Genomic DNA, 12,205 nt, shown 5'->3' on the forward strand with positions numbered 1-12,205 from the left:
GTTACTTTCATAAAGCATACATGTCAAAACTTGGTACATCTTTATTCTGTGACATCCACATATAATTCAAAAACACTAGTACATAGTGAGATACAGTAAGGTGCTACTATAGAAGTAATGAGAATGTATCTTGATGAGGTAAACAGCAAGTCAAACAACTTTCTATAATCACTACTAGGTTGTCACTAGGTTGACACCCAAATCAAATATCATTAGTAGAGCTCTGAGCAGATGGTCGAACAGGAAGTTTCCAAAAGACTGTTTTCATAATTCTTGAAAATGTATTTACCTTGATAACATATTAATATACAGAGTACCAAATAATTAATTTCAAAACATAGGTACTGGCATTGGCTCTAATAGATCAAGTACTGGTGAGGCTCTGATGGTCTTCTGGATTCGGGGCATGAAGGTTTTACATTCCACAGTCCCTCCAAACCTGAAATATGAAGAACATTAATACAATATCATGTTCAATGAAGCTCTCTACATATTGTACACTGTTAGGTAAACAGTTATGTATTGGAAAGGTTAATTTAGCATCTGGTAAAGCATCTATGTTTTGTGTACCTGAGTTGCTGCTCTGTGGAGGATGGAGTGTCTGAGGGCCAGTCTGTCGATGTCTCTCGAGTATCCTCCTCCGATAACGGCAGCAATGGGAACACCTCTGCTCACGACAGTCTTCATCACGTACAGGTCTCTCTGATACAGCCCTGGGAGATACATAAGAGTCAATCAAAAAACATTCAGAAATCAAGTGTTGGTGGAAATCCTCAGATGTCAAATAGTCGCTAACCTTGGTCAGTGAGACGCAGCCTCCCGAGCTCATCCTCCCAGTGAGGGTCGACACCCGCGTCATACAGAACCAGGTCCGGACGAAAGGTCTCCAGCAGCAAGGGAAGGTGCGTCTCGACTGTTTAAAACATCTGACGTGAGTTAAAGGGAACAAGTGCTTCATTCATATAACTTACTACTAACTGCAATACTTTTTATTGTGAGTGGTGAGAAAACTAAACACAAAATTTAAATTTATTTTTAATTGATTTAGTGACAACACTACTTGGTTCTGAACTCTGAACACATTGCATTTATTATTATGTGTGAGCTTGCCTGTGGAGAGGTACTCCTTGTCTTCCATCCCATCCTCCACGCTGATATCTAGGTCACTCTGTTGTTTACGGAGGGGGAAGTTCTTCCCACAATGCACCGAGAATGTAAACACACTCGGCTCCTCTTTAAAAATGAAAGCAGTGCCGTCACCCTGTTGGACTCAAAAGATTTGAGCCGATCAAATGCAAAGACAAGTTTGGGACTTATGACATATTCGTAAGAGAAAAAAAAAAAAAAAGAGGTAAGGTAACACTACCTGATGCACATCTAGATCTACAATCAGAATCTTCCTTTTGTGCGAGGAGATGCCCATCAGGTATTTGGCGGCAACTGCCAAGTCATTAAGGAGACAAAACCCTGAACCAAAGCTTGGGAAGGCGTGATGTGTTCCTCCTGCTGTGCTGCAGGCCAGACCCCTCTGCAAAGCTACCTCAGCAGCCAGAACAGTCCCACCTGTCAATAACAGAGAAGGTGTCATGTGGTGTGATCTCTAGGGGCCGTTGAGATGTTACATCGCCCAGACTTGTCTGATGTTCTTCTCACCTGTCTCATATCGACAGCGCCTCACTATGCCTTCACTCCAGGGGAAACCTGTCCTCCTCTGTTCCTGCTCATTGATTTTTCCATTTATGAAGTTGTTTAAGTACTCTTCAGTGTGCACACAGCTGAGTAGTTCTTTAGAGGCTATTTCAGGGACCCACACCTACTGGGAAGAAGGACATTTACATTAACAGGGTACTGTAAGATTTTTTTTTTAAAGTCGTAGCAATTGGTGTTATTATTATATCAATTTCTGTTTCTTAATGATCGACCATTGGAAAACATATCACATGTCTAAATGTAGTTTTCTAACAACTGTCCAAAACCAAAATCAATAAAATTATATTTAAAAACTAAAATCCTTTTGTTATGAAATGTAAATTGTCTAAAAGGTCGATTTATTTCACATAATCAATCGATCATTAGACAGCATTACAGAACTAACTCACAATGACAAATCACCACTAGTGTTTCGTAGTTGAAAATATGCCTTGCTCACCTGTTTCTCTGTAATAACCTGATCTTTGATTAAGAAGTGCAGCACGCGGGGAAACTTGCCCATAGGAAACCTGTGGTTGAGAGGGAGGTCGCACACATACTTGCTGTGATGAATGATGGGAAGTGCGCTGGACTCACGTGTTACCTGCAAGGTGCAAAGGCTCACTGTAAGGTCAGTTTGGAGGCATTGAGTTACAATTCTTTCAAATGCTTTTTGTATGATTATTAAGGACTTACTTGTTCATCATGCAAACATCTCCTTGAAGTCAAAGCTGCACCGAGCAGCCGGCCGACTTTTAAGCGAGGTCTTCGTGAAAATATTAGTTTTATGCACGTCATTTCTCTGACTGACGTTAAAATATACATAAATAACTCCCTAACATAAGTCAGGAGAGTGTTACGAAGTTTGGTGTTATGAAACTAGGCTACCAACGTGCTAAAGGTGTCATTTTTGTTGACGGATGTTTCAAAGTATTTGTCCTCTGTAATATTGCCATCTGCTGTAAGGGAGTGGAAACAACACGGTGTAATTGCTGACATGGTTTCTCACCATCTACTGACTTTAGAGTTATTTCCAGAGGCAGGAGAAGAACTCAGATCTTGTACTTGATTAAAAGCAGAAGTACCAGAGTGTAGGAATGCTCTGTTACAATTAAAAGTCATGCATTAAAAATGTTATTCAAGTAAAAGTACAAAAGTATTACCATCCAAATATACTTAAAGTTCCAAAAGTAAAAGTAGTCATTCTGCAGATTGGTCCATTTCAGAATAATATACTGTATATGACATGCTTTGATTATGAATATTGATGCATTAAAGTGTTATCAAAGCTGGTAAAGGTGCAGCTAGTTTAAATAACTTTGTGTTCTGCAGGGTAGCTGGTGAATTTACTCCAGGTGTAACTAAAGTCTGTTTTAAGTGTTGTTTATATTTCACATCATTAATCCAAATATGTAAAGTAACTAAAGTTATTAAATAAATGTAGTGGAGTAAAAGTACACAATGTTCCTCTGAATTGTAGTGAAGTAGTAACACGTAGCTAAAAATTAAAATACTCAAGTACTTCAAAACTGTTCTTAAGTACTGTTTGAGTAAATGTACTTAGTTACTTCCCACTGGTGATTACTGCAGATGTATGGCAGTTTAGGATTCCAAGACTTCCAAGAAGACAGTTTACTCAAGTACTATACTTAAGTAAAAATTGAGGTACTTTACTTATTTTCACATTATGTTACTTTATACTCTTACACGACTACATTTTGTAGGCAAATGTTGTACTTTTTACTCCAGTACATTTACTTCACAAATTTAGTTACTATCTACTTTGCCGATTTGGATAATTCAAACGACATCTAAATGAACTAATACATTATCATATATAATTAAAGGTTAAGCCACTCATTAGTAATTAAAGTAATTCAAATGCCCCCACTTTTAGTGCAACATTGAAGTGATGAACAGCAGACTTGGAATTTTGTCATTTTAGGGTCAAGGCCATTTGGCCTTTGGTGTCACACATTTTTTTAGGGCACAAAGGCCATTGAGGGAAAAAATAAGATGTGGAGCTTACAAATAAATAGCTTCACTTTCTGATAAGAAAAACACACAAATGTCATGGAAAACAAATCACTTTTTTAATATCAATAATGTCAAACATTTTATCATATAGCCTATGCCTCCTTTTAGAGTATTACCGTATATAAATTGAAATATGGATGGATGGATGGATGGAGGGAAATTGAAATACTCTACTTTGAATAATTAGTGTTTGGTATGTTCTCATCTACTACTTCTCCCATTCAAAAACCCAAATCAAATCAAAAATTCTATTAATATGTTACAAATATATTTAATTTCAGAGCAGAAGAAACAGCCTTCAAGGGTCAAACTCTGTACATAAATCAGTCAGCAGTGCACAGTGAAGGTCAAACATGCAACTGTATGAACAAGCAATACACTGACATGCAAACTTGTGTGTGTGTGTGTGTGTGTGTGTGTGTGTGTGTGTGTGTGTGTGTGTGTGTGTGTGTGTGTGTGTGTGTGTGTGTGTGTGTGTGTGTGTGTGTGTGTGTGTGTGTGTGTGTGTGTGTGTGTGTGTGTGTGTGTGTGTGTGTGTACGAGAGTCTCTTTAATCTGACTCATCATCACTTGTCCAACAGTGGCTCAGTCAGTAGGGGCTTGGACTGGGAATCGTAGGGTCGCCGGACACCTCCAATTCCCCCCCCCCCCCACCCATTGCTCCCTGGGCGCTGCACAATAGCTGCCCAGTACTAGGATGGGTTAAATGCAGAGGACAAATTTCACTGTGTGTGCTCTGCTGTGTGCATGTATGTGACTAATAAAGAGGGTTTCATCTTCCGATTCGATCTATCTTGAGGATGAGGTAAGTGGAGTAGGGCTAGCTTCCTGTGGGTCAGGGTTGAAGTTCAGTCTTTGCCCATATGATTGAATGTTTGGTCTCTTTCTCAAGAGGCCAGCTGCCCACCACCTTGCCACTGCCTCCTCGCTCTCGTATGCAACAGGGTCACAGCCCTTGGATTTGATTAAAAGGAGATCCTCGACGGTCGAAGTCTACAGCCTTAAGCCCCAGTCTCCTTGCATACGTTTCATTGTGGAAAACTGGTGCTCCACTTGAGATGTGGAAACAGGGAATACCAGGACGATCCTGACGAGATGTAGTAAGTTGGGGTACTTGCTTTCCTTTTCCGTCAGCATCCTCTGCCAAAGCACAAGGAAGGCCTCCCTCTTGTGGTGCCGCACAATATCATATTTGGCTTTTAACCATTCCCTCTCCACCTCTGCCACATTGCAGCCATTACTGGTGAGAAGTGGCTCAAAATGCTCGCAAAGCTTACGCAGCTCACTGTCTCCATACTGCTGAATGGCACTGACGTTATCTTCAGCAGGCATGTTAACAGGATCGAAAACTTCAGCAGCCAGGAGCACAGGATCTGTGGAGGATGTGGAGAAACGCTGACCAATACATGCAGTGACAACTATTTCACTCCTTTGGCGATGGAAGGCCTCAGCAGATGTTGATGAGGTGCTGATCTCCACTCCCTTGTACATAAAGACACCAGTGCGGCCAGTGTTGGTGAAGGCAGTTATGACAGGGTGCAGGTAGGGGCCAGGTTGTTCCTTCTGTTTCAGCAGAGCAGCCTGGGAAGCCATGACCCTATCCTGACAGAGGAAAGGGACAGCTCATCTGACTGGAAGTCAAGGGAGAGCTCTGCCAGGTCCACCAGCAGATCCTGGTACAAGGCCATGTAAAGGACACACTTGGATGATGTTAGTTGCCTCCAGTAAGCCTTGAGCTTCTGCTTATCTGGTCCAGAATCCTCCTGCCTTTCCAGAAGGTGTGCTATGATGCACCGGTAGTTGGAGGCGAGGGAGGATAAGACCTTTTGCCTGTGGTTTATCCATCTTGTGCCCTGAGAGCGACTTGGCTTCAGGACATGCTCTTCAAGACCCTCTCCAATGGCCTTGAGCTCCTTCCATTTCTTGCTGGAAAGACGGTACAGGGAGTAGAGGTGCATGAGCAGCTCATCAATCTGAGGCGGAAAAAGCAACATAAGCAAATTCTTCCATACTGTGATGGTTTAAACAATAGTATACAAGTAGAACATGTAGCAAAACCTTACTAAACGATTTTCTCAAAATGTATTGTTAATTAAACATACTGTACCTGTGTGAAGTAAGAATCTTTAAAAGCACCCTTCAGGCACAGCTCAAGCCTGTGGGCGACGCAGTGCACATTGATCATTCACGAAGCGGATTCCTGCTGGAGATGGGTAAGGACACCGTTTGTCGTCCCAAAATTGACAGAAGCCCCATCAGCTGCTGTTGCAGTCAAGCAGTTACTGAGGTTAAGACGGTTCTCCTTACACTTTTCTCTAATGGCCTTCAGTATTCCTGCTGCATCACATGAATCTGGCTCTGTAATACTGAAAAGCAAAAGCAGAAAAATACAAAGTTATTTAAATTAGTTATTTAAATAGTTTCATGCTGTGTGGCACTGGCAGCTCTTATTGTTTTCAACTGAAATGGGAGTTGAGTACAGAAATACAAGACTTTTTGATTGATATCAAAGACATACCAAAACAAATCCAAACACATGAATATGAAGAATAAAAATCTTACCCAACTTGTCTGATTCCTGGTGTGCCATTTTCAATTAACTTGATGCTGACCACCTCTTTCTCTGATGTGCCTTTGTCAATGCTTCCATCAAAGAGCAAGGAGCAGTAGAATGGCTTACATTTAACCACAGCATGAAGATGGTCTCTCATGGTCCCCGCAATGTGCTCTATGAAGATGTGACAGGCTTTTGAGTTATGATATGTCACCCCCAGCTCCACGCCATGCTTCCTTTCCACGGACACTAAGGTTTGTCTCAGACATGGTAGCTGTTTGGGCTGTGAAAACTTGACATGATGTAGCATGGGTTTTGGACTTGTTGTGTGTATTGGCAGTGTCTTTTTTCACATTTGTAGTCCCTGAAATATATGGTTCACTGCTGCAAAGTTTTTCTAGACTTGTGTTCAGAGGACACTTTCCCTGATTCCTTTCATAGTAATCCCTACATATGCTACACCAGATTTTGGTAACGACACCGCTTTCTTTTTCATAGCAGAGCCAGTCATATCCCCAGGAGTCCACAGTATGGGCTGTTGTGGTCCTGGTTTTCAGTTGGCCTGCCTGGGTTCCTGTCTGTGCTTCTCCCTGTGCTGCTTGTTGTGTCTCCATACTCTCCAACTGTGCCTCTCGTTGTGCTTCTTGTTGTCTCTCCATACTTTCCAACTGTGCCTCTCGTTGTGTCTCTCCCTGTACATCTACTGTCTCTCCTTGTGGCTCTTGTTGTCTTTTTCCCTGTATGTGTCTCTCTGTGCCTCTCCTTATGTCCCCTATTGTCTCAGTCCTTGTGCACATCCTTCAGCCTGACTGGCCTTACTGCAAAGCATTAAGACATATACACAAATGTGTTTATTTTATTTAGCCTAGCCTTACTCATTGAAAAATTATAGAAATACATGTCAGTACAACGTAATATACAACTCACTCAATCCCACTCTGAGAGGGAATTTAGCTAAGCTAACCGTAGTTGAACCATGGAAATGGCAACTTTAAAAACTCACAGTTTTTCAAGTTCAATGTCGTCTGAAGCAGATGGATTTGAATGATGCGACGTATGATGTGCAACGTGCACGCAACCAATCCAAGCTACAATGACCAATGCAGTTCAGAGACCAGACCACTGCACTAACGCTTTTAAAGCAACTTCGAGATTTTAACAGTATCAGGGCCACAAAGGCCATGATGGCCGTAGGACGTACAATTATTTTCGGGGCATCACGGCCAGACCGAGGAACAGACATCGTGAAATTCCCACCCTGAAACAGATTAATGCATCAATAAGTATAACCCAATATTTTTTAAATATATGGTGCATGAATGGGCCATTTTGCATCATGACAAATTTTACTCAAGGTACTTAAAGTATATTTTGTTGCTAGTACTTTTACTAAATATAATAATGTATAATTTCATATGCAGGACCTTTTAGCACAGTTTTTTTTTTACACTTGCTACTCTTACTTAAGTAAATACTGCAGTAATTACAACAATTAGGCTACAGCCTTTTCTTGACCCTAGAGTGTAAAAAAACATCTGAACAAAGGCCTTTTGGTAAAGTCATCACCAAATGACACACTGTATTCACAAAGCACCAATGCATTTAGCCTTACATATTTGCATCCTAGTTGAAACATATTAGACAGGGAGGTTTGAGTTTTTTCATAGAAAACATGATAGACAATTTGACTTGAAGTCTGTCCTTTCCTGCCCTGTCCTATGCAATTATAATTTGACATCATACATATTGATTTGTTTCTGAGAGCAGAGGAGAACTTGATGCGAATGGTGAAGGTGAATTAAGGACCCTTCAGTTGTTTCCCTCCTGATATTTCAAGTGATCAAAGCTCTCTTTACATCTCAGCTTTCAACCCATGAAAAACTGGTCATCCTTTCTAGTGTTTCCTCTCTATTCTTCTCTCTGATGTAAGTCAGTACCCTGCCAATTTTTTATTCTGTCCTTCTCTGCAGCCTTCAAAGCCAATTCCCCTCCGGTTTAACCAAAACATGACAATGGCAGAGGATCATTTCTGATATCACACTGAAACCACTCTGACATTTTACAATTTTTTACATTATCATTTTCACAATGGTGCTTTTTATAGATGATGATTGCTTTTCAGAGCTTGATAATGCCATCATTTCCATACCTCTGTAAGGACATTGGATTAGCTGTCCTTGTGTCTGGTTTTGCCTCTCCATCTGTCTCTGTTTTACATTGCTAGTAGGCAGCTCAAGGCACTGTCTGGCATACTGTCATGTGTGTGTGTGTGTGTGTGTGTGTGTGTGTGTGTGTGTGTGTGTGTGTGTGTGTGTGTGTGTGTGTGTGTGTGTGTGTGTGTGTGTGTGTGTGTGTGTGTGTGTGTGTGTGTGTGTGTGTGTGTGTGTTTGTGTGTGTGTGTGTGTGTGTGTGTGTGTGTGTGTGTGTGTGTGTGTGTGTGTGTGTGTGTGTGTGTGTGTGTGTGTGTGTGTGTGTGTGTGTGTGTGTGTGTGTGTGTGTGTGTGTGTGTGTGTGTGTGTGTGTGTGTGTGTGTGTGTGTGTGTGTGTGTGTGTGTGCTCTGTTTGGATGGGGATTAGTGCAGCCCCCACTGGGAAGGGCTAGTGTACTCACAGGCAGATGAGAAAAAATATGGGAGCGTTGGCCCCAGATGCAAAGGAGAAATCTTCTTTATAGTAGTGCAAGGAGATAATAGAGCTAAAATCAATTTCTGACTTCAGCCTTATTAACAACTGGGCATTTCAAATAGGAAGGGGGAGTAGGGACCATATTACTGATTAAAAGACTCCAATTTATTTTAACAACACTTTAACAACAATTTATTCAGACAGAAAGAGTGTGTAATTTGTGCAGAAGTTATTTTCTGCTTTGGCTGTTTTCTAAAAGGAAACTCGTATTTTTAAAGGATCATACCACTGGTTTTGCATGTCTAAGCTCATACACTACTAATCACTTTACTTTACATTAATTATTTTACAAGCCACTATGCCTCTATTTTTTATTGTAGCAGACGTAAAACATGTTTGAGTTGTATAGTCCCTCAAAATAAACATTAAATGCATAAAACTTGGGCAGCTGGAACTCACCAGATGGAGCAGGTCATGCCGTATTCAGAATATCAGCCATTTCATCTCATTTGTAGTGTCCATGTGCAAGATACTAAACCCCAAAATGTTGGGTTTGAGTGTGGGTGATGAGCAAGATTCTCATTAAGATTAAATAACGGGTAGTTTGGCACTGTATGACAGCCCTGCCATCAGTGTAGGAATGTGTGTGTTTGAAAAGGTACTTTGAGGACAAACATTCAAGCGATATTGAGAAAAATGCAAACCATATCTCTGAGAGAAGTCAGCTTACCCACTTTCCCGAATCTTTCTGCATGTTTTGTTGGGGTGTTATGTGGGGGTATTATATGGCATATCTATGAAATTAAAAGCGCAACATTCTGAAATCAATGAAAGTCAATGGCTGAATGGAGCAATAATACATTGAAGTTTGATTTGATTTGTAGTACGAGTTAAACACATTGGCATAGTTCTTTAATATCTTCTACCGCAGAAACCACAGCTGAGAGCAAGCGGTTAGTGAGCAGCATTCTGCTTCAGGGCAGCTGCTTTCAAGGTTTCGCAGCCCTGTGTCTTATTCCTATCAAACAAATAAAGAAGCTGACAACTGCTCAGCGTTGATCTAAATTTCTCTTCTCTTGTCAGGCAAAATATTTCAAGCACCCTTGAGTCAGCCTTTCGAATACAGTTTTTCTTACTCTCAGTTTTGCTGTCAAAAAACACACTCTCTTAAAAGAGAGTGTTTAAGTTTACTCAACAGAAAAAGACATGTGAACTTTTCTTATATAACTTGTTTGACCTATTGTGCCTCTTTGGTTCACACAATGATGGGATCGATAATTTGCTGCATGCAATATGTGTTTAACCAAATGAACGACCCTGTCATCTCTGAATAACCCTGTCATCTTGGCATACATGTATTTTCACGCTCCTGGAAACAAACATGTTTATTATCCGACCCCAGGAGGGAAGTGGGCGGTGTGTTTGTTGCATCAGACATACCTGTCAATTACACTACATCACAATCACAACATTGAGCCCACAAAACCCCCTTTCCTCACTCTCCACCTCGCCACTCGGAGCGGAAGGAATTTGCTTGCGTATTGCGAGAGCTGGCAGAGCGTGTTGCAGCAGGTGAGGATGGAGGCTGTTGTTGGAGTGGATTCATTTATAGCTGCTCTTTTTTTGTGATGGTGACGGCCTCGTCCAGGGAACCCTCCGGTCGCATGAAATGCTGAGCTGAATCACCCCTCATTACCCTGACTATCACAAATGTGCTGGGAAAACAGGCGATGAAATCATTGTGCAGTAGTATAATTTACATTATTACAACTGGACTTATTTTTATTCTACAGCATCATTCGTTGTCTGGGAATGTCCTGATAATTACGTTTTGACAACTTCTAATTTGGCTGCCGTGTGGGAAAACAGCGGGTTCTGTGTGGTTAGAAAGCAAGCATGAATGTGTGAGCCAATGAAAAAGCAAGAATTCATGATTAGGAGAAAGGCCAGAAATATACACCTACCTAATATTTGCAGGGGCCAGAATCTTTTTTTAAGATCTGACAGTTTTGCACCTATAGCTCTTGCATGTAGATCATGGATCTGTGAAAGGACACACTGATGAAATTGGATTTCTTTGTCTGAGGTTATAAAGTTTAGTATTTTATCAGTTATTCAACTCCTAAAGAAGTCAGGCAGACGATACCGTTTTTTAAAATCTGAATGATTGGACAACCTTAGAAAAACTTGAATTGGAGTTTGAAATAAAGTAAAATACCTGCATTGGTACAAGCAATTGGGACTGCAATTAATGTCTTAATCAATGTTTTAGTTAAGCCTAAACTGAGACAAACCCCTGTTAAGAAGAGAACACCTGTTTCATTAGGGTCTGTGCATAATTTTGCATTAAATGCCTCGCAAATCAGAAGGCACTATGTCTACTTTGCCTCGTCCTTTCAGTATTTATCTGTGAACTAAATTAGACTTTTCTACAGCAATGTTTTTTCAACCTCACTCTTAAATGCTCTTACAAATTTCTTGATTTCATAGTGAATGTTGTCACCTGCTGAGTGAGAAAAACAACACATTTCTCATCTGTTATGATTGCTTCATTTAACTACATAAATATCCCATTGTTTGATCATTTGTTAGCTGGTATTTTCAGTTAGCTAGCAGTTGCTTTCAACCAAAATGGAGAACATTTATTGATTACTATGTCTATATTCAATTTAAAGCCTTATACTAATTGAATATCTGCTCGTTAAATATTGGGAACTCAAACGTCCTTATCTTTGGACCCACAACAGCTCTGTGATGATCTGATCAGCTCTTGGGATAGACACAAAGGGAGGCTGCAGAGAGAAGTGATAATGCAGAACATCTGCCCCATGGTCTGTGGTATGCTGGGAATCTGAAGGGGAGTCGGAAAGCAGCAGAGATTTTGAGTCAGACTGTGGTATTGCTGGAATGTCTTCTAATGATGTTTACATTTGAATAGTTTTGGTCTTTTTCTACAGCCGAGGGTGGTTCATGTTTCATAATAGTGCCTAATGTGACAGCAGGGAAAACACATATAGTTTCATTTTGTTATGCTTTTAGACATTCTTTCCTACAATGAAAATACAGTTTGTTGTCAGTGTTGCAGGTGAAGAAGGAATCCTTTTTCATACTGTAGATGTAGTTTAACGTGTCCATCTCTGCGGCCTTAACAAACTCACGCATGTTCTGTGCAGCAATAACACATTGCATAGCTCACAGGCAAATCTTCAACCATACAGCCACATGTTTCAATAACACACCTGGTTCCATTCTCTTCCACTCACTTTAATCTCACTGTGCCATGAGAGACCACAGACAACG

The 12,205-nt window shown here is 40.7% G+C and overlaps 2 protein-coding genes across 2 annotated transcripts in view; one reads left to right on the forward strand and one right to left on the reverse strand.

Moving 5' to 3' along the window:
• Positions 1-26: 26 nt before the first annotated feature.
• Positions 27-2,627, reverse strand: hdac12 (histone deacetylase 12). The gene is made up of 8 exons (XM_063906760.1): positions 2,386-2,627; positions 2,150-2,293; positions 1,654-1,813; positions 1,367-1,563; positions 1,111-1,261; positions 797-913; positions 571-713; positions 27-439 (listed from the first exon to the last, which is right to left on the reverse strand). The coding sequence occupies exons 1-8, from the start codon at positions 2,512-2,514 to the stop codon at positions 416-418; spliced, it is 1,065 nt and encodes a 354-aa protein (XP_063762830.1). The 5' UTR covers positions 2,515-2,627; the 3' UTR covers positions 27-415.
• stard13b (StAR related lipid transfer domain containing 13b) overlaps positions 2,192-12,205 on the forward strand; it is a 70,777-nt gene continuing 60,763 nt past the window's right edge. The window contains exon 1 of the mRNA XM_063906757.1: positions 2,192-2,320. The gene's annotated coding sequence lies outside the window, so the exon portion shown is untranslated. The remainder of the gene's footprint in view (positions 2,321-12,205) is intronic.

The sequence above is a fragment of the Eleginops maclovinus genome, chromosome 18 (genome assembly GCF_036324505.1).
Source record: "Eleginops maclovinus isolate JMC-PN-2008 ecotype Puerto Natales chromosome 18, JC_Emac_rtc_rv5, whole genome shotgun sequence".
NCBI lineage: Eukaryota > Metazoa > Chordata > Actinopteri > Perciformes > Eleginopidae > Eleginops > Eleginops maclovinus.

What these genes read in the sequence shown, in the direction of transcription:
- hdac12 (XM_063906760.1), bottom strand. Translation starts at nt 2,514, where the DNA reads ATGTATATTTTAACGTCAGTCAGAGAAATGACGTGCATAAAACTAATA. An exon ending in GATGTTTGCATGATGAACAA is followed by an intron (nt 2,294 to 2,385) that starts GTAAGTCCTTAA and finishes TGCACCTTGCAG; the next exon opens with GTAACACGTGAGTCCAGCGC. An exon ending in TCCACAGAGCAGCAACTCAG is followed by an intron (nt 440 to 570) that starts GTACACAAAACA and finishes TTCATATTTCAG; the next exon opens with GTTTGGAGGGACTGTGGAAT.